The 26,251-nt window shown below is 34.1% G+C and overlaps 1 protein-coding gene across 3 annotated transcripts; it reads left to right on the top strand.

The window, feature by feature from the left end:
* The first annotated feature begins 209 nt into the window (after nucleotides 1–209).
* On the top strand, nucleotides 210–26,192 carry LOC135139140 (alpha-protein kinase 1). 3 transcript variants are annotated; one of them, XM_064069264.1, is made up of 9 exons: nucleotides 210–316; nucleotides 774–906; nucleotides 960–1,323; nucleotides 7,590–7,766; nucleotides 7,906–8,046; nucleotides 12,940–14,091; nucleotides 25,085–25,204; nucleotides 25,254–25,409; nucleotides 25,461–26,192. In XM_064069264.1, exons 2-9 carry the CDS (start codon nucleotides 799–801, stop codon nucleotides 25,811–25,813), a joined length of 2,571 nt encoding a protein of 856 aa, XP_063925334.1. In that variant the 5' UTR covers nucleotides 210–316; nucleotides 774–798; the 3' UTR covers nucleotides 25,814–26,192. The 3 variants fall into 3 exon arrangements, with proteins under 3 accessions (XP_063925334.1, XP_063925335.1, XP_063925333.1); XM_064069265.1 differs by having other exon boundaries at nucleotides 259–400; nucleotides 7,909–8,046; XM_064069263.1 differs by having other exon boundaries at nucleotides 260–400.
* The last annotated feature ends 59 nt before the right edge of the window (nucleotides 26,193–26,251 follow it).

Raw genomic sequence — 26,251 nt, 5'->3', positions numbered from 1 at the left:
GATATAAAACAATAATAAATAACAAGAATCAGCAGGGCACAATAAAACCGCTGGCTGACGTCATAGCAAAATATTTATTCAACACCGATAAAAAATCCCAATCGCAAATCCCAGGAAAGGAAAAAACCCTCGACCTAATCTCCCTCTTCCTCCCACATCCCATTGACGCAACATTTTCAAAAAATGACATTATTGTAAACAATGGCGATTCCGTGCATGTGTAAACGTGGCTTTAGCACTCTCATACCACTTTGCGCAAACGCAACAATTCCAGATCATAGTCGCCATATTCCAATCTGTCTAATCTGAAAATTCAGTAAGTAAATATTCGTATTTGAACGGAATCGTGGTGAAATTGGGCGAAATTGTCGGAAAAAGCCGAAAGATCTAGAAATTGCGTGTAAGTAGCTCTAACCCCGTCGAAATCCCCGCGCCCCCTTCGCCACAAATCCGTCCTTAAATTTTCCAACTATTGCATAAAGTACAATAGAAGTAGCAACAAATTAAATTCCGCACAAAGGGGGCCAGCGCGTTTCGACGCTTCCTGGGGCATCCTCAGCCCCGGCGGGGCCGTCGCCTCGCTCTGACACGTCGCGAATCGCGAAAAAACCCGCTGTGAAAATTTGACAGATGTTGGAAATCCGTGGGAAATTTTCTCCGCATTCGCAATAAGCAGCCCCAAAGCGACAGATGTTGGGGGTTTGTGCGGCGCCTGGCGCGGCCTCGGGCCATCCGCAGCCCCCTCGGGACTACTCTAGATTTGTGCATTGCAGGTGACCGTATTGAGCAGTCGAAGCCATGTCAGTGTTGAACCAGAGCGGCGAAGAGCAAGTGGAGTGCCCCCTCTGCATGGAGCCTCTGGAAGTGGACGACCTCAACTTCTTCCCGTGCACTTGTGGCTACCAGGTAGCCCCCTCGATTTCCGCGTAGCTGTAAAACATTCATTGTGTGTGTCGCAGATCTGTCGGTTCTGCTGGCACAGAATCCGCACCGACGAGAACGGGCTGTGTCCAGCGTGCCGCAAGGCCTACTCGGAGGACCCCGCCGACTTCACGCCCTTGTCGCAGGAGCAGGTGGCCAAGCTGAAGGCCGAGAAGCGCCAGAGGGACCAGCAGAGGAAGGCGAAGCTGAGCGAGAGCAGGAAGCACCTGGCCAGCGTGAGAGTGGTGCAGAGGAACCTCGTGTTCGTGGTGGGGCTGCCGATGCGGCTGGCCGACCCCGAGGTGCTCAAGAGGCACGAGTACTTTGGCAAGTTCGGGAAGATTCACAAGGTGGTTATCAATCAGAGTACGTCGTATGCGGGATCGCAGGGGCCCAGCGCAAGTGAGTAGCGTAAACAAAGAGATTAGTGGGTTCGTATGATCGGCGATAAGATAGCGCGTTTCCGCTAATTAAGGGGTCAACTGATCAAAAAATCGCGTCTGAAGTGAAAGTTGGAAGAAATGATTTGAGTTAAAGTTGAAGGTCGCCGCAAACAAAAACAAAGCTGGGAAGGATTGGGTGGACAAAAACGGTGTCGTTGACATCTGGGGGTTTTTGCGCTGGCGTTTTTGGGGTGAATGTGGCCGGCGATGTTTGCAATGTTTGTTGAATAAATTAGACGCTGAATGTGCCTTTCACCTAAAGGAATTCTAACCTCAAATTTATGCATTACCTAACGCGATAAAACTTTATCAAAAACAAATAAAATTATAATAACAAATGCACTTTTTGATATTGGAATGTTTTAACGTGGAAGTGAGCCAACGTGACTACCATGACCTTCACAGATGAAATATAAGTTAACTCGGTTGGTATTTATATTAATTTTTTTTCAAATTGAATTCCTGGCTGAAGAATCCTGGAAGGATGTTGCAAATATCCACTTAATTAGTTTTTAACGTGATGAATACTCCAACTGGAGGTCTTCATATGTTTCAAAGCTACCTTCAGAATTCAGAAGTTAATGTAGGTCAGGGCTGCCAAACTAGCAAACTAATACTAATTTTGTCTAATTATTCAAAATCTCGCTATTAACTTTCAAGGAAAACATTTTTTCGAGTCGATAATACTTTCTTTCGTCGGTATTTGTGTGCATTTAGAATGTGAGCAATAATTTTCATAGTGGTTTCAAAGGAAATTTTATTAAAACACGTAGATTCTCGCCCACATGGCGTTCCGGAAAATCGATACAATGAACGATTGGTTTTATTATTTTGCTGCGGTTGGTTATGGTGTTATGGAACTGAAAGGTGATAGTTGTTTGTTTTATTCACTAGGGAGATTGATTACACTTGGCATCACACTAAATTTTTTATTAATTGCTGTGTCCTCTCAGGGGTTATTAAAGTCAGTTTTACCGACCAGGAAAGGTCGAGAAATCTTTTCATTTAAGTGGAACAAAAGTAGTTAAAGTTTGTTTTCTTTTTGATTGATTTTAAAATACCAATAACTTGATTATTAATTAATTCTCAGCTCAGGTTGACCTATTTTTTGCATAATCGTGTTTATGTTCTAAATTGTTGCGTTCTAATTTAAACAAAACGTTTATTTTCGTGGGTTTACATTTCTAAGGTTAAATCATTCACATGAAAGTAAATACTAATTTGGGAAGAACTGTACACAAATCGTGTTACATTATTTTCCTTTTTACGTACTAGTAACAATTGTTCAATTTAATAGTATTAATGCCCTGTGTTTTAACGATTACAAGTCATGACAAAATCCACCAATGACAGCGAAGCATTGAGGGGAGGGGGATGGTCCGTATTGATGAGCGATTATACTTTTAACGACGAGATATACTCACTTATTTGATCAAAATACAATGTTGTGTTATTTATTAATTATAGTAAATGTTGAAAATAAATAAAACATGGAAAACGAACACACTAGTGACTAAAGTAATTAAAGATGTGTTTTCGTTCGAGAATGTTTAATATTTTTTACACTATTTTTTTGTCTCATTTTGCGTCAGGAACCTACTACGACAATAATTATAGCAATTTTAACGCAATGATAATTAGTGTTTGTTCGTTTTTGTTTTTTCGGAACGTAGTGTCAATCGGATTTGGTGATTTTTCTTTTCTAGAAGCTTAGTTCCATTGACTACAAATATAGGCCATTAATTTTAATTTATGTGTTTACAGCTATTATTGTTCAGATAAAAATTATGTAAAATAATATTGTTGTTTTTATTTATTGTATATTTTGTTTATAATGGCTTATAGTTACAAAAGAAAAAAAGTGGCAAACATGGTAAGAACAAGCATTTAATAATTTTTGACATGACGTCATCAGTTTTTGCAAGTGATCGATAAATCAATGTGACGTGAAGATAAAACATTTTCAAAAAACATCAAGTCGCCCTTGATTTTTTTATAAGCATTGTGAAGTATGTCCACAATAAACCCAAAATTTAATCGGTGAAACGTAAAATGGTACAATTTAACCTCACTTTTTCGTATAATAAAATTAACACTTTTCAACAACTTTTCTTTCAAATGTCAATTATACACAACAGAGTGGATTAATAAGACATATTGCAGGGCTTGTGAGATTCAGAGCTATTTTCTATTTATTTATTGTTCTATATACAGGGTGTTTTTTTATTTGATACAACTCCTGTAACTTTTTACTTCTGGGCGTAAGCTAAGGAAGTATAGTAATCGAGTCCATCGGATGAATGACCACTAGAGGACGAAAAAAGTTGTGTCCTGTTTCCGTCCATCCGTCTGTCTGTCTGTCTGTCTGGTGTTTGTATCCATTTTTATTAGACATGTAGTCTCCGAAACCGATTGTTGTCAAATTTTGATGTATATTAGAAATACCATGTAGATGATTAAATGCTAACCAGAATTTTGCTAATCATCCCCACCAACAAGTTGATGACGTCAGTTCAATGAATTTTATATTTATTTAATTTAACTGTTATACAACAATATATTCCTATTGGCCTTTCGTTTTTTTTTCCCCTTTTTTTTTTCTCGTTTTCTCTCACAGTGTATTGTCTATATTTATGAGGTCACAACAAATTTTTTATTGATGTAATTACCCCACTTTCTCGAATACGCCCTTCTTTATTTAAAAATGTAAAACCTCCTCGGGGGTGCGAAATGTATTTTTTTAAGAATATGAAACCGTCTTGGGGGTCCCAACTGTCTTTTAAAAATCTAAAACCTCGGGGACCCCAAATGTATTTTTTTAAGAATGTGAAACCTTCTCGGGGGTCCCAACTGTCTTTTGTAAAAATGTAAAACCTTCTCGGGGGTGCTAAATGTTTTTTTTTTAATGTGAAACCTCGGGGGTCCCAAATGTCTTTTGTAAAATTGTAAAACCTTCTCAGGGGCCCCAAATGTCTTTTTTTTAATGTAAAACCTTCTCGGGGACCCCGAATGTATTTTTTTCAAGAATGTGAAACCTTCTCGGGAGTCCCAACTGTCTTTTGTAAAAATGTAAAACCTTCTCGGGAGCGCTAAATGTTTTTTTTTTTTTTTTTTTAATGTGAAACCTCGGGGGTCCCAAATATATATTTTTTTTTTCAAAAAACCTTCTCAGGGGCCCCAAATGTCTTTTTAAGAATGTGAAACGTTCTCGGGGGTCCCAACTGTCTTTTGTAAAATTATAAAGCCTTCTCAGGGGCCCAAATGTCTTTTTTTTAATGTAAAACCTTCTCGGGGACCACGAATGTATTTTTTTCAAGAATGTGAAACCTTCTCGGGAGTTCCAACTGTCTTTTGTAAAAATGTAAAACCTTCTCGGGGGCGCTAAATGTTTTTTTTTAATGTGAAACCTTCTCGGGGGTCCCAAATGTATTTTTTTTTTTTTTTCAAAAAACCTCAGGGGCCCCAAATGTCTTTTTAAGAATGTGAAACGTTCTCGGGGGTCCCAACTGTCTTTTGTAAAATTATAAAACCTTCTCAGGGGCCCCAAATGTCTTTTTTTTAATGTAAAACTTTCTCGGGGACCCCGAATGTATTTTTTTCAAGAATGTGAAACCTTCTCGGGGGTCCCAACTGTCTTTTGTAAAAATGTAAAACCTTCTCGGGGGCGCTAAATGTTTTTATTTTAATGTGAAACCTTCTCGGGGGTCCCAAATGTTTTTTTTTTTTTCAAAAAACCTCAGGGGCCCCAAATGTCTTTTTAAGAATGTGAAACCTTCTCGAGGGTCCCAACTGTCTTTTGTAAAATTATAAATCCTTCTCAGGGGCCCCAAATGTCTTTTTTTAATGTAAAACCTTCTCGGGGACCCCGAATGTATTTTTTTCAAGAATGTGAAACCTTCTCGGGGGTCCCAACTGTCTTTTGTAAAAATGTAAAACCTTCTCGGGGGCGCTAAATGTTTTTATTTTAATGTGAAACCTTCTCGGGGGTCCCAAATGTTTTTTTTTTTTCAAAAAACCTCAGGGGCCCCAAATGTCTTTTTAAGAATGTGAAACCTTCTCGAGGGTCCCAACTGTCTTTTGTAAAATTATAAAACCTTCTCAGCGGCCCCAAATGTCTTTTTTTAAGAATATGAAACCTTCTCAGGGACCCCAAATGTCCTTTTTTTAATGTAAAATCTTCTCGGGGACCCCAAATGTATTTTTTTTTTTTTTCAAGAATGTGGAACCTTCTCGGGGGTGCTAATTTTTTTGTTTTTTAATGTGAAACCTTCTCGGGGGTCCCAAATGTATTTTTTTTTTTCAAAAACCTCAGGGGCCCCAAATGTCTTTTTTTTAATGTGAAACCTTCTCGGGGATCCCAAATGTATTTTTTTCAAGAATGTGAACCCTTCTCGGGGGTCCCAAATGTCTTTTGTCAAAATGTAAAACCTTCTCGGGGACCCCGAATGTATTTTTTTTTTCAAGAATGTGAAACATTCCTGGGGCTCCCAACTGTCTTTTTTAAAAATGTAAAACCTTCTCGGGGTCCCAAATATATTTGTTTAAAAATGTGAAACCTTCTCCTGGGTCCCAATTGTCTTTTGTAAAAATGTAAAACCTTCTCGGGGGCGCCAAATGTTTTTCTTTTTTTAATGTGAAACCTTCTCGGGGATCCCAAGTGTATTTTTTTCAAGAATGTAAAACCTTCTCGGGGACTCTAAATGTATTTTTTTTTCAAGAATGTGAAACCTTCTCGTGGGCGCTAAAATTTTTTTTTTTTTAATGTGAAACCTCGGGGATCCCAAATGTATTTTTTTTTTTCAAAAACCGCAGGGGCCCCAAATGTCTTTTTTAATGTAAAACCTTCTCGGGGACCCCGAATGTATTTTTTTCAAGAATGTGAAACCTTCTCGGGGTCCCAACTGTCTTTTGTAAAATTATAAAACCTTCTCAGGGGCCCCAAATGTCTTTTTTTTAATGTAAAACCTTCTTGGGGACTCCAAATGTATTTTTTTTTTCAAGAATGTGAAACCTTCTCGGGGGTGCTAAAATTTTTTTTTTTTAATGTGAAACCTTCTCGGGGGTCCCAAATGTATTTTTTTTTCAAAAAACCGCAGGGGCCCCAAATGGCTTTTTTTTAATGTGTAACCTTCTCGGGGATCCCAAATGTATTTTTTTTTCAAGAATGTGAAACCTTCTCGGGGGTCCCAAATGTCTTTTGTCAAAATATAAAACCTTCTCAGGGGCCCCAAATGTCTTTTTTTAAGAATATGAAACCTTCTCAGGGACCCCAAATGTCCTTTTTTTAATGTAAAATCTTCTCGGGGACCCCAAATGTATTTTTTTTTTTCAAGAATGTGGAACCTTCTCGGGAGTGCTAATTTTTTTGTTTTTTAATGTGAAACCTTCTCGGGGGTCCCAAATGTATTTTTTTTTTCAAAAACCTCAGGGGCCCCAAATGTCTTTTTTTTAATGTGAAACCTTCTCGGGGATCCCAAATGTATTTTTTTCAAGAATGTGAACCCTTCTCGGGGGTCCCAAATGTCTTTTGTCAAAATGTAAAACCTTCTCGGGGACCCCGAATGTATTTTTTTTTTCAAGAATGTGAAACATTCCTGGGGCTCCCAACTCTCTTTTTTAAAAATGTAAAACCTTCTCGGGGTCCCAAATATATTTGTTTAAAAATGTGAAACCTTCTCCTGGGTCCCAATTGTCTTTTGTAAAAATGTAAAACCTTCTCGGGGGCGCCAAATGTTTTTCTTTTTTTAATGTGAAACCTCGGGGATCCCAAATGTATTTTTTTCAAGAATGTGAAACTTTCTCGGGGGTCCCAACTGTCTTTTTAAAAAATGCATAACCTTCTCGGGGGCCCAAATGTATTTTTTTAAGAATGTGGAACCTTCTCGGGGGACCCAAATATCTTTTTTTTTTTAATGTGAAACCTCTTACCAGAAAAAATCAAAGCAACGAATGTTCAAAAATTAATAAAATAGTTATTCAATAAAATAGACAACATATAAAAAGACCCATATTTGTGGAAATAATTTTAAATTTTAGCCCTTATTAACACGATAAATTCGTAATGTTTAAATATTGTACACGATATGTATATGTACAGTTAGTTGTCGCTTGAACGAAGAAAACAGTGCCCAGTATATTTTTAATAGTGCGCAAATGAATGTCTCTAACTGTAACAAGCGAAAATTAACATTTTTAAACGTGAACAGCATCGTCGTTATTTTCCAGGTGCCTACGTGACATACATGAAGAGCGACGACGCGTTACGGGCCATCCAGAGCGTCAACAACATAACCATAGACGGTCGCCTGATAAAATCCAGTTTAGGCACGACAAAATATTGCAGTCACTTTATGAAAAACCAACCTTGTCCGAAACCAGATTGCATGTACCTCCACGATTTTGGTGAGTTCCGGTCGAATTGCGAACGTTCACGAAACGTACGTATCGTGTGTTATCTTAAAAAACTATTAGCCTAAATAGACCACGTCCAGACGAAGTTGGCGAACCGGTTCACTTTAATAGTGCTGTTCTTTGTTTAAAGGAGATCCAGAAGCCAGCTTTACGAAAGAACAGATGCACGCGGGGAAACACCAGGAGTACGAAAAGAAATTGCACGAGGCGCTACTGCAGAGGAGCAACAATAATAACACTAATAATAGTAATCAGAATAACATAACTCAAGGTAAGGATGATCGCTGTGGGTGTCGTTGAGGATTGGGTTTATTATTAACGTAATAAATTGCTTTAAAGGTTGTGCATAATTTTTTCCGAGGTGGCATGTGTTCGTTCTAATGTATCTATGTGAAGGTATTTGGTTTCGAAAAGGCGGGAATACTCAGATTTTGGGAAATTTTTGGGGTATTTATCTTTTATTTACTCAAGTAAAAGTTGAATGAAAATACATATATTACAAGAAATAAATGCTGTGTTGTGCTCATGTGACAAACATCCGACAGTAAAAATTAGTACAATCAAAAACAGTCTGCTTTTGTTTTGATAAGTTCAAATTGGTTACAGATTTGATAACTTACGTTTGCTTATAAATATTTCGATATCGTTATCAGATAAAAAAATAACCGTCTTATCCGAAACAAAATCTGAGACACCCAGCTTGCAAAGTATTTTTAGAAGTTAGAAAAGTTTATTAGTAACTTTCGGTCTAAATCATTAAAATACCTGGGATTGCTAGACGTCGAGAAATATTTTTATTCAATGAAAAGCAAGAAAGCGTGAAGGTTAATTACATAAATATATAATGCAAAATTCATGACTATATAGGTACTTTATTTATTGTTAACGTTTTACCTATTTTGTACAGCTGTTACATAATATAGAAGCTATTTTGTAAGACGTAGATAAAAATAAAACCATATTAGAAATTCTGTTGATCAAATTTAAAAAACTCCCTTTTTATTTTTTCTCACTATTTTCAGAAGTTTTCACGGTTTTCGTTGTTTATAATAAGAACTGAATTACAAAATCGTCAAACCAATTTCTGTTTAAACAATTTTGCACGTTTTCAAGTTCCGCGTTTAAGATGTTTGTGTCTTAAGGTCGATTTATAAACTTGTCGTTGACGTTGTCGTAAGATAAATACGCAGCGAAGGTATGCGTCGTTTATATTATCCGCTGAAAGTTGGCACGCCTGAAGGAAAATCTCCTGAAGTAGGAGGGGCATTTTCTGGTTGACACCACTAATTGACGACGAATAAAAAAATCATCAGAATTGAGATAGGGCGGGTGGGCGGGGCTTATATTTTACCGTTTTTCTTAATATGTGTAGACTTATTTCGACAACGAGAAACTTAAAAAATGCCTAAAATGGTGAATTTTTGCAAGGAAATATAGATTTTTCAATTATGGGGCGGAGCCTAATTGCAAAATCGATATTTCCTTATAGAAATTTTCCATTTTAAACTTAAGTTTCCTGTTGTGAAAAGAAGTCTACACATATTAAAACGAAAAGATAAAATTTAAGCCCGCCCACCCACCCTGTCTCAATTGTGATGATTTTTTTTATTCGGTGTGAATCAAGAGGGCGGAGCTTAACTGCAAAATACTTATTTCTTTACTAGAAATTAAAAACATGTTTTTGAGTATCGTGTTCAAAAAATACTATGTATATTAAGAAAAAAAGGCACAATATAAACCCCGCCCACCCACTCCATCTCGATTGTGATGATTTTTTATTCTTAGAAACTTAAAACACTTTTAAAATGGTATTTTTTTTACCATGTCTTACATGGCTTATATTTTGCCTTTTTTCTAAATATACATAGTATTCTTTGAACAACAGGATACTCAAAAACATGTCTTACATGGTAATTTCTTGATGAAATTTCTTGTAGAGAAATAATAAGGATTTTGCAATTAAATTCCGCTCTTTTGGCTGTCGACGATTTAAAAAAAAATCATCACAATTGAGATAGGGTGGGTGGGCGGGGCTTATATTTTCCTTGTTTCTTAATATACATAGTTGTCTTTTCAGAACAAGAAACTTAAAACATGTTTAAAATTGTAAATTCTTGTAGACAAATATGGATCTTGCAATTAAGCCCCGCCCCTCGATCTGACAACGAATGAAAGATTCATCACAATTGTGAATTGAGGTCGGGGCGGGTATGGGTGGGGCCTAATCTTTGGCTTTATTTTTGTCTCAAAACAGATAATATTCTTTGAACAACACGATACCCAAAAACATATTTTTACTTTCTCGTAAAGAAAGAAGGATTTTGCAGTTAAGCTCCGCCCTCTTGGGTCACAACGAATAAAAAAAATCATCACAATTGAGATAGGGAGGGTGGGCGGGATTTAGATTTTGCCTTTTTTTCTTAATATGTGTGTGCAGTCATCTTTTCACAACAATGAACTTAAAACATGTTTAAAATGATAAATTTGTATAGGGAAATATCGATTTTGCAATTACGCTCCGCCCCTCGGTCTGACAACGAATGAAATTTCATCACGATTGAGATCGAAACGGATGGGTGGGGCTTCTCTTTTGGTTTTCTTTTTTAATTAGTACATTTAGTTTTCTTTGTATAACACGAGTACTTAAAAACATATTTCATATGGTAATTTCTCGTAGAAAAATCAGGATTTTACAATTAAGTGCCGCCCCTCGGCTTACGAAGAATAAAAAAAATCATCAGAATTGAGATAGGGTGGGTGGGCGGGGCTTATATTGTCAATTTTTTTCTTAATATACATAGCCATCTTTGGATAACAGGAAACTTAAAACATGGTTAAAATGGTACACTTTTGAAAGGAAATATGGATTTTGCAATTATGGGGCGGAGCCTAATTGCAAAATCGATATTTCCTTAAGAAAATTTCCATTTTAAACATGTTTTAAGTTTTATATCGTGAAAAGAAGTCTACACGTATTAAAACGAAAAAGTAAAATTTAAGCCCGCCCACCCACCCTGTCTCAATTGTGATGATTTTTTTTATTGGTCGTGAACTAAGAGGGCGGAACTTAACTGCAAAATACTTATTTCTTTACAAGAAATTAAAGACATGTTTTTGAGTATCGTTTTGTTCAAAGAATACTATGTATTTTAAGAAAAAAAGGATAAATATAAACCCCGCCCACCCACCCCATCTCGATTGTGATGATTTTTTTTCTTATAAACTTAAAACACGATTAAAATGGTACATTTTTGTAAGGAAATATGAATTTTGTAATTAAGCACCGCCCCTCGGTCCGCCAACAAATGGAAACTTCATTATTATCAAATCAGAGCAGGTATGGGTGGGGTTAATCTTTGGTTTTAATTTTTTATTGATATACATAGTGTTCTTTGAACAACAGGGTACTCAAAAACATGTCTTACATGGTAATTTCTTGATGTAATTTCTTGTAGAGAAATAATAAGGATTTTGCAATTAAATTCCGCTCCTTTGGCTCTCGACGATTTAAAAAAAAATTATCACAATTGATAGGGTGGGTGGGCGGGGTTTATATTTTTCTTGTTTCTTAATATACGTAGTTGTCTTTTCAGCACAAGAAACTTAAAACATGTTTGATATGATAATTTTTTATAGACAAATTTGGATCTTTGGCTTTATTTTTGTCTCAATACAGACAGTATTCTTTGAACAACAAAAATACCCAAAAATGTTTTTAATTTCTCGTAGAGAAATAAGGATTTTGCAGTCAAGCTCCGCCCTCTTGGCTCACGACGAATAAAAAAAATCATCACAATTGAGACCGGGTGGGTGGGCGGGGCTACATTTTGCCACTTTTTTCTGAATATGTGTAGACTTATTTCGACAACAATAAACTTAAAACTTGTTTAAAATCGTCAATTTTAAACGGTTGAACATCAAAGGTACTGTCAACGGCAACTTCAACGTCAACAGCAAGTTTATAAATCCCACTTTAGCAGTGAGATTTGCTTAAACAGCGCATGCGTTTGTGAACGTTTTTAAGCATGGTTCAAAAAGTGTGACGTTCCTCCTGAGAATTGAAAAAGTACAGTTTTCTCCCTGTCCTGCATGTAGTAGAAAAAGATAGACTAACAAACTTAGAAGAAAATTTATAAACTAACATCTTAGAATAAACAATGTTAAAAAGAAAAGTTTAAAACACTAATAAACACAAAAACATTGGTCGTAATTTTGAATTGCATGGACTAAGTAAGTACACACATAGAAGAAGTAATTATGCGACAAAACAAGTACAGTTGAGGTTATAAAAATTTTTGTGACAGTCCTTCGGTAGCGCCATCTATACCAGTCGTCTGTACGTCTTGGTTATATCCTTCGTTCGTGCTCTTTGTTCCATAAAAAATCTACAATAGCAAAATTACAACTGAAAGACCATATTCAGTGAAATTTCGTTCCATAAAGTAATTCGGTTGTTTTGGTTAATAGAACTTGCTAAATATTTTCATATTTTTTCAAAAGAGGACGATCACAAGAAAACCGCTCCGTTTTTTGTTTAATTTATAAACTATAGTGACGTCATTGTGCAAACAAACTTAAATAAAATCTTCAGAACGGTCACTCGGTGCACTGACACAAACACGTTATTAACTGTCGACGTGTTTCGACAACTTCATTGCCATCTTCTTCACACTAAATTGATTAATTGATTTGAGTTTTTTAATAATAACGTGCTTGTGTTAATTTAAACTGACTTAAACAAATATTATGTGCTTAGTGGTTTCTTGCAGGTAAGACGATGAATGGATTATTTTTCTTTTTTGTACATTCATTCAAGTGTTTTATCGTCTCTCATTCGTCCCAGCACATGTTTTCACCTCATTCTCGTTCACGTCAAAACGTATCCATTTTTAATAGTAACCCCGTTTGAATTGACAGATGTCAAAAATAATCCGAAACGTCAAGTCTTGATCCATGCCTACTATGTTTGTTGTATTTCAGAATATCGTTACCGACTTTCATGCAAATTTTGTTTTTCACTGAATATGGGCTTTAACGAAATTACTATTAGTATTATCATTCCGGGTGAATTTTATCCATATTTAAGTTGAACTACATTATATCATAAACTTTATTTTCTTGTATTTAAATCGGTGACAAATTTGATGACACACTTCGTCCACAGGTCAAAGTAACACCACCACAACAGCAACCACCACGACGACGACTTCGGCAACGACGACAGAACAAACGAAAGCGACCTCAAAAAGCAAAGAAACGACGACGACGGGGGCGGCGGCGGCGGCGGCGAACGGAACAAACAAAGAGAACTGGCCACAGTTGACCGACAAAGAAAAAGAAAAGAAACAGGAAAAAACAGAAGGCAGTAAAGACAAACCAAAAGGCAAAAGCAAAGTCGCGAAAGAAAAGAAAGAGAAGAAGTCGGGCGAGAGCACAAGTCAAACCGCAAAGACGGAGAAGGAGAAGGAGAGCACGAGTAGCAAGAGCGCGAAAGAGGAGAGCATCGAAAAGCTGTCGATCCTCGACGACAATTCCAGTTTCTTTTCGCACAACACTTTCCAGAAAATCGTTCCAGAGAGCCGGGAGGACGACACCAGCCCGGCCCACCCCTCCCCCATCCTGACCGACTCGATGCCCGACATCGGCACCAGCGAGGACTGGGCGGCGGCGTTCGGCTTCAACAAGATCGAGACCCTCCAGAACTGCACCGAGAGCAGTTCGCCGATAGACTCGTTCTTTCGTACGGACGACTTTAGGAACTTAATCGAGGCGTCGAAGCTGCAAGACAACATCAGGGACGCGCTGGCGAAGAATAACGGGTACACGATGAAGCCGCAACCGCAGACGCAGGACAGTTATTTCGGGAAGGAGTCGGGGTTGGACCAGCACATGTCGAAATTTTTCATGGACTTCCACCAGAAGAACGGCCAGAAAGAGAACTCGTACAATATGGGGGTGAATCATAGTATGAACAGCGGTATGAACGGGTTTAGTCATCTGAACAACTACTTCATGAATCCGGATCGGTTGTTGTTGTTGCAACAGAAGAAGTTGGAGGAGCATCTGATGAGTCTGTCGATGAAGCAACACCAGAGTTACGGGCCGATGAGCACGCACAGTAGTGGACAGTATAGGAACGGGGACGTGGGGCAGAATGGGTACGGTGATCAGTGGTCCTTCCAAAGCCAACAGACGCAGATGAGTAAGAGTAGGACACATTCGGAGGACGATTTGGGCTTCGATCCGTTCCAAGAGACGCAGAAGGCGTTAGCGGAGTTAATAGCGAACGAACAGAGTTATAAGACACATAATAATGGTGAGTAACTGCAAGGGTACGTGGAACGAGTTATTTATTTGTATTAGTGTGACGAACGCTGCAAAAATGTGCTCTAGATGCTGGTTTTTTCTAATTGTAAATTGGAAATGTAGCAGGTGTCTCACTTTTTGTTTCACAACGAAATGCGGTATTACTGGATGAGCAACCTTTTTTTTTTCACAAAGTGAGTCATAGACCAAAATTGTACCGTTGTTCGAGGACTACTCTCTAAAATTGTTTTTAACTATACACCCTATATATTTTTACATATTTTAAATGCTTACAATTACAGTTCATTTTTGAGATTTCGATCCAATGTTGCCACGTTATTCCAATTTTCTTGAACTTTTTTAGTAATAGGAAGGTCCGAAAAAATATTCCATTAAGGTTATTTTTACCATCTGTGTTACAATATTTTGTGGAGGGATGAAATTAAATTTTCATGTATAGAGTGTTTATTAAAAAAATAATTATTACAATCTTCAAATATCGATATTTCAGTTTTCTCAAATAAAACACCGTACATTTTGTTTTCTTTCTTTTTTATTAAGTATTTTCTATATTTAAAGTTGATAGTTACCCACTGCAGTTTTTTACTTTTTAGGACACATCGACATATTAAAAGAATAAGAACAGCAAAGTAGAGTAAGATACAGTAATAAAACACAGGGTGTCGTATTTAAAAAAATTGAAATGTCGATATTTGAAAGTTGTAAAGTTTACATTTTTTATAGACACTCAGTATATTAAAATTTGATTTAATTGACACCACAACAAAGCTCCTATTAATATGTAATAAATGAAACAGTACTAGCCCCGCCCACCCACCCTTTATTTTTAAGGTAGTTCTCTTTTGATTAGATTTCTTGTGATCAATGCTCCTATTTTTTTTTTTTTTTGTTAATACTTTTACTTTCCATACAGGTGAAACGTCAATTTTACACACTACGTGTTACTATTTCTACATAATGGAGACTACACCAAATAAAATTGATATTATGATATTAGTTAGTTTTCGAGGAAAAAAAGGTCCAATATCCTTTGAATGCGTTCTGTTTTATCTCGATTTCGTTTTAATATCTACCTTGAATTTATATTCTAACCTATAAAAATAACTTTTTGAGGTCAGCGACTACCAACAATTATTTTAAAATAAATTTCATGGCCTACTAGACGACTCGATTTTTTCAGTCGCATGGTGAAATGGATAAAACGAATTAAAAACAATAAAAATTGAGGATAAAAATAAACGTGAAGCCATAGGTTTGCATTTTTATGTAACTTATGGTTATTTTTTTCTATTTTTAGTCTGGTACATCATTAATTTACATTGACAAACTAAGTAGTTAATAATTTATGAAGTTTCGTTAGATTCATGTTTATTTCATAAAAAATTGGCCGAAGGTTATTTAGACAGGACTCTAAGAAAAGAGGGCTAGTAGCTGTCAAAATGAGACTTGATTTTTTCTAATGAGATACTTTCTAAGATAAAACAGAGGGTGGGTGGGCGGGGCTAGTACCTGTTAAGATAAAACTGAATTTGGCAAATGAGATACCTTCTAAGAAACGAGAGGGTGGGTGGGCGGGGCTAGTACCTGCTAAGATAAAACTGATTTTGGCAAATGACATATCCTCTAAGAAAAGAGGGGGTGGGTGGGCGGGGCTAGTACCTGCTAAGATAAAACTGATTTTGGCAAATGACATATCCTCTAAGAAATTTAATTAAATTATTATAAGAAAAGACATTACAGACTCCAAAGCACTTTGCATTTTTTTCCAAACACGAATACCCACAACCTCAAGATTGTTTTAAATTTTTCAAAAAAATCTCCATGGGCTCCCAAAATAATACACCATGGTTACCCAAGAGTTTCCCGAATTAAAAAAAAAACACTGCGGCACTGAAAACTTTTTCAAATTCATAAAAAATAAAACACTAAAAGCTCATTTGTTCAAGTTCATCCAGCAACGAAACACCAGATTCCTGTAAATTTATCCGAAAATAAAACACCAAGGGACCTAAAATTAACTGTGAACATTTTAAATGTAGGGTTTTGAAAACTTTGACAATTTTTGATACGTCAGTAGCTGCTAAGATACTTTGGCAAATGACATATTCTCTAAGAAAATAAAGGGCGGAGCCTCTAGTGTCTCCTCTTATGACTTCTTCTTGAATTTTTTGCTGATTTTTAAACAAATTCGCCAAAATTTCAAAATTGTAAATGAAGCTTTTTACTTTTTCCCAAGTATCGTCAGAAATTACCAAAGGAGATCTTTGGGTTGGTTGGATTTTCAAAAGTGTCTTCAAGCTTTATTTCTCGAAATTTTCACGCATTTTCCAAAATATCAATTACGAAATATGGCAATATATTTTGAAAATTTGAATTTGACCAAGATTTTTTTTCATAATTTTTCCCCCGAGTTTTTGGTAAATTTTTTAACAAATTCGCCAAAATTTCGACATTTCAAATTTAAATTTTTGACTTTTTCCCGGCATCATGATTCTACAGAAATTACTAAAAGAGATTTTTGGTTCATTTGGGCTTTCAAGAGTGTTTTATAGCGTCGTTTCTTTAAAAATATTCACCAATGTCCCAAAATCGCCATTATATTTTGAAAATTTGAATTTGGTAAAAGTAGTTCGAAAATCAGTAGTCGTTTAGGCTTGAGATTACTTTTTCTCATAGATTCATAATTCCTTCGACAACACGATTTTTTCATTACTTTCTTGTAGATTTTTTTGCTGATTTTTAAACAAATTCGCAAAATTTCAACATTTTAAATGAAACTTTACGTTTTCCTAAGTATCGTCAGAAATTACCAAAGTAGATCTTTGGGTTGGTTGGATTTTCAAGTGTCTTCAAGCTTTATTTCCCGAAATTTTCACGCATTTCCCAAAATCTCAATTATGAAATATGGCAATATATTTTGAAAATCTGAATTTGACCAAGATTTTTTTTCTTAATTTTTTCCCCCGAATTTTTGGTAAATTTTTTAACAAATTCGCCAAAATTTCAACATTTCAAATTGAAATTTTTGACTTTTTCCTAGGCATCATGATTATACAGAAATTACTAAAGGAGATTTTTGGTTCATTTGGGGTTTCAAGAGTGTTTTACAGCGTCATTTCTTTAAAAATATTCACCAATGTTCCAAAATCGCGATTATGAAATATGGCAATTTTTGATATATTTTAAAAATTTGAATTTGAAAAAATAGTTCGAAAATCAGTCGTCGTTTAGGTTTGAGTTTACTTTTTCTCATAAATTCATAATTCCTTCGACAACACGATTTTTTCATTACTTTCTTCTAGATTTTTTGCTAATTTTTAAACAAATTCGCAAAATTTCAACATTTTAAATGAAACTTTTTACTTTTTCCCAAGTATCGTCAGAAATTACCAAAGTAGATCTTTGGGTTGGTTGGATTTTCAAAAGTGTCTTCAAGCTTTATTTCTCGAAATTTTAACGCATTTCCCAAAATCTCAATTATGAAATATGGCAATATATTTTGAAAATTTGAATTTGACCAAGATTTTTTTTTCATAATTTTACCCCCGAATTTTTGGTAAATTTTTTAACAAATTCGCCAAAATTTCAACATTTCAAATTGAAATTTTTTACTTTTTCCCAGGCATCATGATTCTACAGAAATTACTAAAGGAGATTTTTGGTTCATTTGGGCTTTCAAGAGTGTTTTATAGCGTCATTTCTTTAAAAATATTCACCAATGTCCCAAAATCGCCATTATGAAATATGGCAACTTTTGATATATTTTGAAAATTTGAATTTGGAAAAAATAGTTCGAAAATCAGTCGTCGTTTAGACTTGAGATTACTTTTTCTCATAGATTCATAATTCCTTCGACAACACGATTTTTTCATTACTTTCTTCTAGATGTTTTGCTGATTTTTAAACAAATTCGCCAAAATTTCAACATTTTAAATGAAACTTTACTTTTTCCTAAGTATCGTCAGAAATTACCAAGGTAGCTCTTTGGGTTGGTTGGGTTTTCAAAAGTGTCTTCAAGCTTTATTTCTCTAAATTTTCACGCATTTCCCAAAATCTCAATATGAAATATGGCAATATATTTTGAAAATCTGAATTTGACCAAGATTTTTTTTTTCATAATTTTTCCCCCGAATTTTTGGTAAATTTTTTAACAAATTCGCCAAAATTTCAACATTTCAAATTGAAATTTTTGACTTTTTCCCGGTATCATGATTCTACAGAAATTACTAAAGGAGATTTTTGGTTCATTTGGGCTTTCAAGAGTGTTTTATAGCGGCATTTCTTTAAAAATATTCACCAATGTCCCAAAATCGCCATTATGAAATATGGCAATTTTTGATATGTTTTGAAAATTTGAATTTGGAAAAAATAGTTCGAAAATCAGTCGTCGTTTAGACTTGAGATTACTTTTTCTCATAGATTCATAATTCCTTCGACAACACGATTTTTTCATTACTTTCTTCTAGATGTTTTGCTGATTTTTAAACAATTCGCCAAAATTTCAACATTTTAAATGAAACTTTACTTTTTCCTAAGTATCGTCAGAAATTACCAAGGTAGCTCTTTGGGTTGGTTGGGTTTTCAAAAGTGTCTTCAAGCTTTATTTCTCGAAATTTTCACGCATTTCCCAAAATCTCAATATGAAATATGGCAATATATTTTGAAAATCTGAATTTGACCAAGATTTTTTTTTTCATAATTTTTCCCCCGAATTTTTGGTAAATTTTTTAACAAATTCGCCAAAATTTCAACATTTCAAATTGAAATTTTTTACTTTTTCCTAGGCATCATGATTCTACAGAAATTACTAAAGGAGATTTTTGGTTCATTTGGGCTTTCAAGAGTGTTTTATAGCGTCATTTGTTTAAAAATATTCACCAATGTCCCAAAATCGCCATTATGAAATATGGCCATTATGAAATATGTTTTGAAAATTTGAATTTGGAAAAAATAGTTCGAAAATCAGTCGTCGTATAGGCTTGAGATTACTTTTTCTCATAGATTCATAATTCCTTCGACAACACGATTTTTTCATTACTTTCTTCTAGATTTTTTTGCTGATTTTTAAACAAATTCGCCAAAATTTCAACAATTTAAATGAAACTTTTTACTTTTCCCCAAGTATCGTCAGAAATTACCAAAGTAGATCTTTGGGTTGGTTGGATTTTCAAAAGTGTCTTCAAGCTTTATTTCTCGAAATTTTCCCGCATTTCCCAAAATCTCAATTACGAAATATGGCAATATATTTTGAAAATCTGAATTTGACCAAGATTTTTTTTCATAATTTTTCCTCCGAATTTTTGGTAAATTTTTTAACAAATTCGCCAAAATTTCAACATTGCAGATTGAAATTTTTTACTTTTTCCCAGGCATCATGATTCTACAGAAATTACTAAAGGAGATTTTTGGTTCATTTGGCCTTTCAAGAGTGTTTTATAGCGTCATTTCTTTAAAAATATTCACCAATGTCCCAAAATCGCCATTATGAAATATGGCAATTTTTGATATATTTTGAAAATTTGAATTTGGAAAAAATAGTTCGAAAATCAGTCGTCGTTTAGACTTGAGATTACTTTTTCTTATAGATTCATAATTCCTTCGACAACACGATTTTTTCATTACTTTCTTGTAGATTTTTTTGCTGATTTTTAAACAAATTCGCAAAATTTCAACATTTCAAATTGAAATTTTTTACTTTTTCCCAAGTATCGTCACAAATTACCAAAGGAGATCTTTGGGTTAGTTGGATTTTCAAGTGTCTTCAAGCTTTATTTCTCGAAATTTTCACGCATTTCCCAAAATCTCAATTATGAAATATGGCAATACATTTTGAAAAACTGAATTTGACCAAGATTTTTTTTCATGATTTTTTTCCCCCGAATTTTTGGTAAATTTTTTAACAAATTCGCCAAAATTTCAACATTTCAAATTGAAATATTTTACTTTTTCCCAAGTATCATGATTCTACAGAAATTACTAAAGGGGATTTTTGGTTCATTTGGGCTTTCAAGAGTGTTTTATAGCGTCATTTCTTTAAAAATATTCACCAATATCCCAAAATCGCCATTATGAAATATGGCAATTTTTGATATATTTTGAAAATTTGAATTTGGAAAAAATAGTTCGAAAATCAGTCGTCGTTTAGACTTGAGATTACTTTTTCTTATAGATTCATAATTCCTTCGACAACACGATTTTTTCATTACTTTCTTGTAGATTTTTTTGCTGATTTTTAAACAAATTCGCAAAATTTCAACATTTCAAATTGAAATTTTTTACTTTTTCCCAAGTATCGTCACAAATTACCAAAGGAGATCTTTGGGTTAGTTGGATTTTCAAGTGTCTTCAAGCTTTATTTCTCGAAATTTTCACGCATTTCCCAAAATCTCAATTATGAAATATGGCAATACATTTTGAAAAACTGAATTTGACCAAGATTTTTTTTCATGATTTTTTTCCCCCGAATTTTTGGTAAATTTTTTAACAAATTCGCCAAAATTTCAACATTTCAAATTGAAATATTTTACTTTTTCCCAAGTATCATGATTCTACAGAAATTACTAAAGGGGATTTTTGGTTCATTTGGGCTTTCAAGAGTGTTTTATAGCGTCATTTCTTTAAAAATATTCACCAATATCCCAAAATCGCCATTATGAAATATGGCAATTTTTGATATATTTTGAAAATTTGAATTTGGAAAAAATAGTTCGAAAATCAGTCGTCGTTTAGGCTTGAGATTACTTTTTCTCATAGATTCATAATTCCTTCGACAACACGATTTTTTTCATTACTTCTTCTAGATTTTTTTGCTGATTTTTAAACAAATTCGCCAAAATTTCAACATTTTAAATGAAACTTTTTACTTTTTCCCAAGTATCGTCAGAGATTACCAAAGTAGATCTTTGGGTTGATTGGATTTTCAAGTGTCTTCAAGCTTTATTTCTCGAAATTTTCACGCATTTCCCAAAATCTCATTTATGAAATATGACAATATATTTTGAAAATCTGAATTTGACTAAGATTTTTCTCATAATTTTTCCCCCGAATTTTTGGTAAATTTTTTAACAAATTCGCCAAAATTTCAACATTTCAAATTGAAATTTTTTACTTTTTCCCAGGCATCATGATTCTACAGAAATTACTAAAGGAGATTTTTGGTTCATTTGGGCTTTCAAGAGTGTTTTATAGCGTCATTTCTTTAAAAATATTCACCAATGTCCCAAAATCGCCATTATGAAATCTGGCAATTTTTGATATATATTTTGAAAATTTGAATTTGGAAAAAATAGTTCGAAAATCAATCGTCATTTGGACTTGAGATTACTTTTTCTCATAGATTCATAATTCTTTCGACAACACGATTTTTTCATTACTTTCTTCTAGATTTTTTGCTGATTTTTAAACAAATTCGCGAAATTTCAACATTTTAAATGAAACTTTTTTACTTTTTCCCAAGTATCGTCAGAAATTACCAAAGTAGATCTTTGGGTTGGTTGGATTTTCAAGTGTCTTCAAGCTTTATTTCTCGAAATTTTCATGCATTTCCCAAAATCTCAATTATCAAATATGGCAATATATTTTGAAAATCTGAATTTGACCAAGATTTTTTTTTCATAATTTTTCCCCCGAATTTTTGGTAAATTTTTTAACAAATTCGCCAAAATTTCAACATTTCAAATTGAAATTTTTTACTTTTTCCCAAGCGTCATGATTCTACAGAAATTACTAAAGGAGATTTTTGGTTCATTTGGGCTTTCAAGAGTGTTTTATAGCGTCATTTCTTTAAAAATACTCACCAATGTCCCAAAATCGCCATTATGAAATACGGCAATTTTTGATATATTTTAAAAATTTGAATTTGGAAACAGTAGTTCGAAAATCAGTCGTCGTTCAGGCTTGAGATTACTTTTTCTCATAGATTCATAATTCCTTCGACAACACGATTTTTTCATTACTTTCTTCTGGATTTTTTTGCTGATTTTTAAACAAATTCGCCAAAATTTCAAAATTGTAAATGAAACTTTTTACTTTTTCCTAAGTATCGTCAGAAATTACCAAAGTAGATCTTTGGGTTGGTTGGATTTTCAAAAGTACCTTCAAGCTTTATTTCTCGAAATTTTCACGCATTTCCCAAAATCTCAATTTTGAAATATGGCAATATATTTTGAAAATCTGAATTTGTCCAAGATTTTTTTTCATAATTTTCCCCCCGAATTTTTGGTAAATTTTTTAACAAATTCGCCAAAATTTCAACATTTCAAATTGAAATTTTTTACTTTTTCCCAGGCGTCATGATTCTACAGAAATTGATAAAGGAAATTTTTGGTTCATTTGGGCTTTCAAGAGGGTTTTATAGCGTCGTTGCCTTAAAAATATTCACCAATGTCCCAAAATCGCCATTATGAAATCTGGCAATTTTTGATATATTTTGAAAATTTGAATTTGGAAAAAGTAGTTCTAAAATCAGTCGCCGTTTACAGTTGAGATTACTTTTTCTCATAGATTCATAATTCTTTCGACAACACGATTTTTTCATTACTTTCTTCTAGATTTTTTGCTGATTTTTAAACAAATTCGCGAAATTTCAACAGTTTAAATGAAACTTTTTACTTTTTCTCAAGTATCGTCAGAAATTACCAAAGTAGATCATTGGGTTGGTTGGATTTTCAAAAGTGTCTTCAAGCTTTATTTCTCGAAATTTTGACGCATTTCCCAAAATCTCAATTATGAAATATGGCAATATATTTTGAAAATCTGAATTTGACCAAGATTTTTTTTCATAATTTTTCCCCCAAATTTTTGGTAAATTTTTAACAAATTCGCCAACATTTCAACATTTCAAATTGAAATTTTTGACTTTTTCCCAGCCATCATGATTCTACAGAAATTACTAAAGGAGATTTTTGGTTCATTTGGGCTTTCAAGAGTGTTTTATAGCGTCATTTCTTTAAAAATATTCACCAATGTCCCAAAATCGCCATTATGAAATATGGCAATTATTGATATATTTTGAAAATTTGAATTTGAAAAAAGTAGTTCGAAAATCAGTCGTCGTTTAGACTTGAGATTACTTTTTCACATAGATTCATAATTTCTTCGACAACACGATTTTTTCGTTACTTTCTTGCAGATTTTTTTGCTGCTTTTTAAATAAATTCGCAAAATTTCAACATTTTAAATGAAACTTTACTTTTTCCCAACTATCGTCAAAAATTACCAAAGAAGATCTTTGGGTTGGTTGGATTTTCAAGTGTCTTCAAGCTTTATTTCTCGAAATTTTCACGCATTTCCCAAAATCTCAATTATGAAATATGGCAATATATTGTGAAAATCTGAATTTGACCAAGATTTTTTTTCATAATTTTCCTCCCGAACTTTTGGTAAATTTTTTTACAAATTCGCCAAAATTTCAACATTTCAAATTGAAATTTTTGACTTCCCAGGCATCATGATTCTACAGAAATTACTAAAGGAGATTTTTGATTCATTTGGGCTTTCAAGAGGGTTTTATAGCGTCATTTCTTTAAAAATATTCACCAATGTTCCAAAATCGCCATTATGAAATTGGCAATTTTTGATATATTTTGAAAATTTGAATTTGGAAAAAGTAGTTCGAAAATCAGTCGTCGTTTAGACTTGAGATTACTTTTTCTCATAGATTCATAATTCTTTCGACAACACGCTTTTTTCATTACTTTCTTGTAGATTTTTTTGCTGATTTTTAAACAAATTCGCAAAATTTCAACATTTTAAATGAAACTTTACGTTTTCCTAAGTATCGTCAGAAATTACCAAAGTAGATCTTTGGGTTGGTTGGATTTTCAAGTGTCTTCAAGCTTTATTTCCCGAAATTTTCACGCATTTCCCAAAATCTCAATTATGAAATATGGCAATATATTTTGAAAATCTGAATTTGACCAAGATTTTTTTTCTTAATTTTTTCCCCCGAATTTTTGGTAAATTTTTTAACAAATTTGCCAAAATTTCAACATTTCAAATTGAAATTGTTGACTTTTTCCCAGGCATCATGTTTCTACAGAAATTACTAAAGGAGATTTTTGGTTAATTTGGGCTTTCAAGAGTGTTTTACAGCGTCATTTCTTTAAAAATATTCACCAATGTCCCAAAATCGCCATTATGAAATATGGCAATTTTTGATATACATATTTTGGAAATTTGAATTCGGAAAAAATTGTTCGAAAATCAGTCGTCGTTTAGACTTGAGATTGCTTTTTCTCATAGATTCATAATTCCTTCGACAACACGATTTTTTCATTACTTCTAGATTTTTTGCTGATTTTTAAACAAATTCGCAAAATTTCAACATTTTAAATGAAACTTTTTACTTTTTCCCAAGTATCGTCAAAAATGACCAAATTAGATTGGAAAATTTTCATCAAAATTTTCAGAATTTTGTTACGAAAACACTGTTAGCTTGTTCATATTTGGTATGAAGTACACTTTTCTTACACCCTTGATAGAAAACGGATTAACAATGGTTCAAAAAATATCGGGTGAGAAGAAATTTAAAAAATCACCAGGTATGAATCCATTGACAAAGGATACGTATGTCAATTCCAACACGTGCAGTGTAATATTAATAATAAAACACTGGGGTGCAGCATAAGAAATCGTTGATAAAAATTTGTCCGTTTGTCACAACAAATCGACAAATATACAATCAAACCTAAATGAAAGCAGCCGAAGCTACGCTGTCAAATGACAAGCATATTTTCCACCGCGCTTTGTTTAGAATATAAAAATCTCCTGAAAATTTTGACACAAATGACGTTTCGTTGTATGGAGTTATTCGCGTTAGTAATGTTGGTTGCATAATCATCGAATTTTAACTGGGTTAATTTTAAAACCTAATATAGCCATATTTAAAAGTGTGGGTGTAATAATTCGATGGGACTAGCTGTATTATTGTGGCCATTTATGTATTTTTATATCGAAAAATTGAGGCGCCATTTTGTTTCCAGTACGGAGCGGTATGCCTAGCGGTCAAATGAATGGAGTAGTACACAATCAAGGGAGTAAAAATCACTTACCCCCGCCCCCACCCGGTTTCGTTCAGCCAACAACACATATGAATTCGTTCGGTAAGTGTGGGGTCTAAGTTTAAAAACAAAATTAAAGTCACGATTTCAGGTAGTAAAATTTTACCTTTTTTAAATATGTCAAATAATCAACAACAAATTAACTCGACAACACAAAATTGGCCTAGCTATAACGTGCAGGTGCAACAACAACAACAACAGCAGCAGCAGCAACAGCAACAACAACAACAACAGCAGCAGCATAAAAGTTCGTATTTTGTAGCCAATGTAGGTTGCGATTAAGTTGAAGTTGTTTCAGATATGAACAGTAACGATTGGAAAGATTTCGACTCGGCAATAGTCACGACCAGTCGTCACTACCCCCTAATGCCCCCAATCAGTAACCCCTTTAGGTCGTTACAACAACAGTTAGGCACACAACAAATACCGAACGGATCGCTAAGGTCCCACGAGTATACAAATAACGCATTTTCAAATTTCACACAACAACTCCAACAGCCAAATTATACTAATTATTCATCACATTTAAATTCGACATCGACAACACAACAACAGTCAAACTTGAGTTGGTTCACTAGCGAATTAAATACACAAATATCAAGTCCACCCGGATTTAGAAGTAATCAAACGTCGAAACAGCAGGAGTGTTAGATCAGATTATTAAAGCAACCAAACTTGATGCGATGGTGTGTGGATCCGTTAAAATATATTATTTCTTTCATTTCGGTTTTTTCCTTTCCTTGTATTCAGCTGCAGCGAGTCCGAGTTCTACGATTTGTGCAATATGAAGTTAACAACGGAGTTTTCAGAAGATCGGTTTTAAGTTTATCGTTATCGTGATTTTCGTATTTGGATCCATGCCGTTTAATTCGTCTAATCGGTGAAACAAGTACTAAGATGTGCTTTATTTTTATTATAAAATTCTGTGGGTGCTTGGCCAACAATCTTCAAATGATTAAAAACTAATATTATCATTATATTCATTTGATTATATAAAATAAAACAGCTAAATATATAATACAATATCTGAGTGGGGCGTTTCATTAATCGTACCTTGGCCAGCGCCGACCACCCATGTCATAATGAATC

The sequence above is a fragment of the Zophobas morio genome, unplaced genomic scaffold (genome assembly GCF_036711695.1).
Source record: "Zophobas morio isolate AGI-343-1 ecotype UQ-CSIRO unplaced genomic scaffold, CSIRO_AGI_Zmor_V1 ptg000030l, whole genome shotgun sequence".
NCBI lineage: Eukaryota > Metazoa > Arthropoda > Insecta > Coleoptera > Tenebrionidae > Zophobas > Zophobas morio.
This window is presented reverse-complemented; position numbering and strand designations above follow the sequence as displayed.

Bases quoted from the DNA above. Each gene is read 5' to 3' on its own strand.
- LOC135139140 (XM_064069264.1), top strand. From the start codon at position 799: ATGTCAGTGTTGAACCAGAGCGGCGAAGAGCAAGTGGAGTGCCCCCTC. The intron at 907-959 runs GTAGCCCCCTCG...TGTGTGTCGCAG, and splicing joins CGTGCACTTGTGGCTACCAG to ATCTGTCGGTTCTGCTGGCA. The intron at 14,092-25,084 runs GTGAGTAACTGC...TTTTGTTTCCAG, and splicing joins TTATAAGACACATAATAATG to TACGGAGCGGTATGCCTAGC.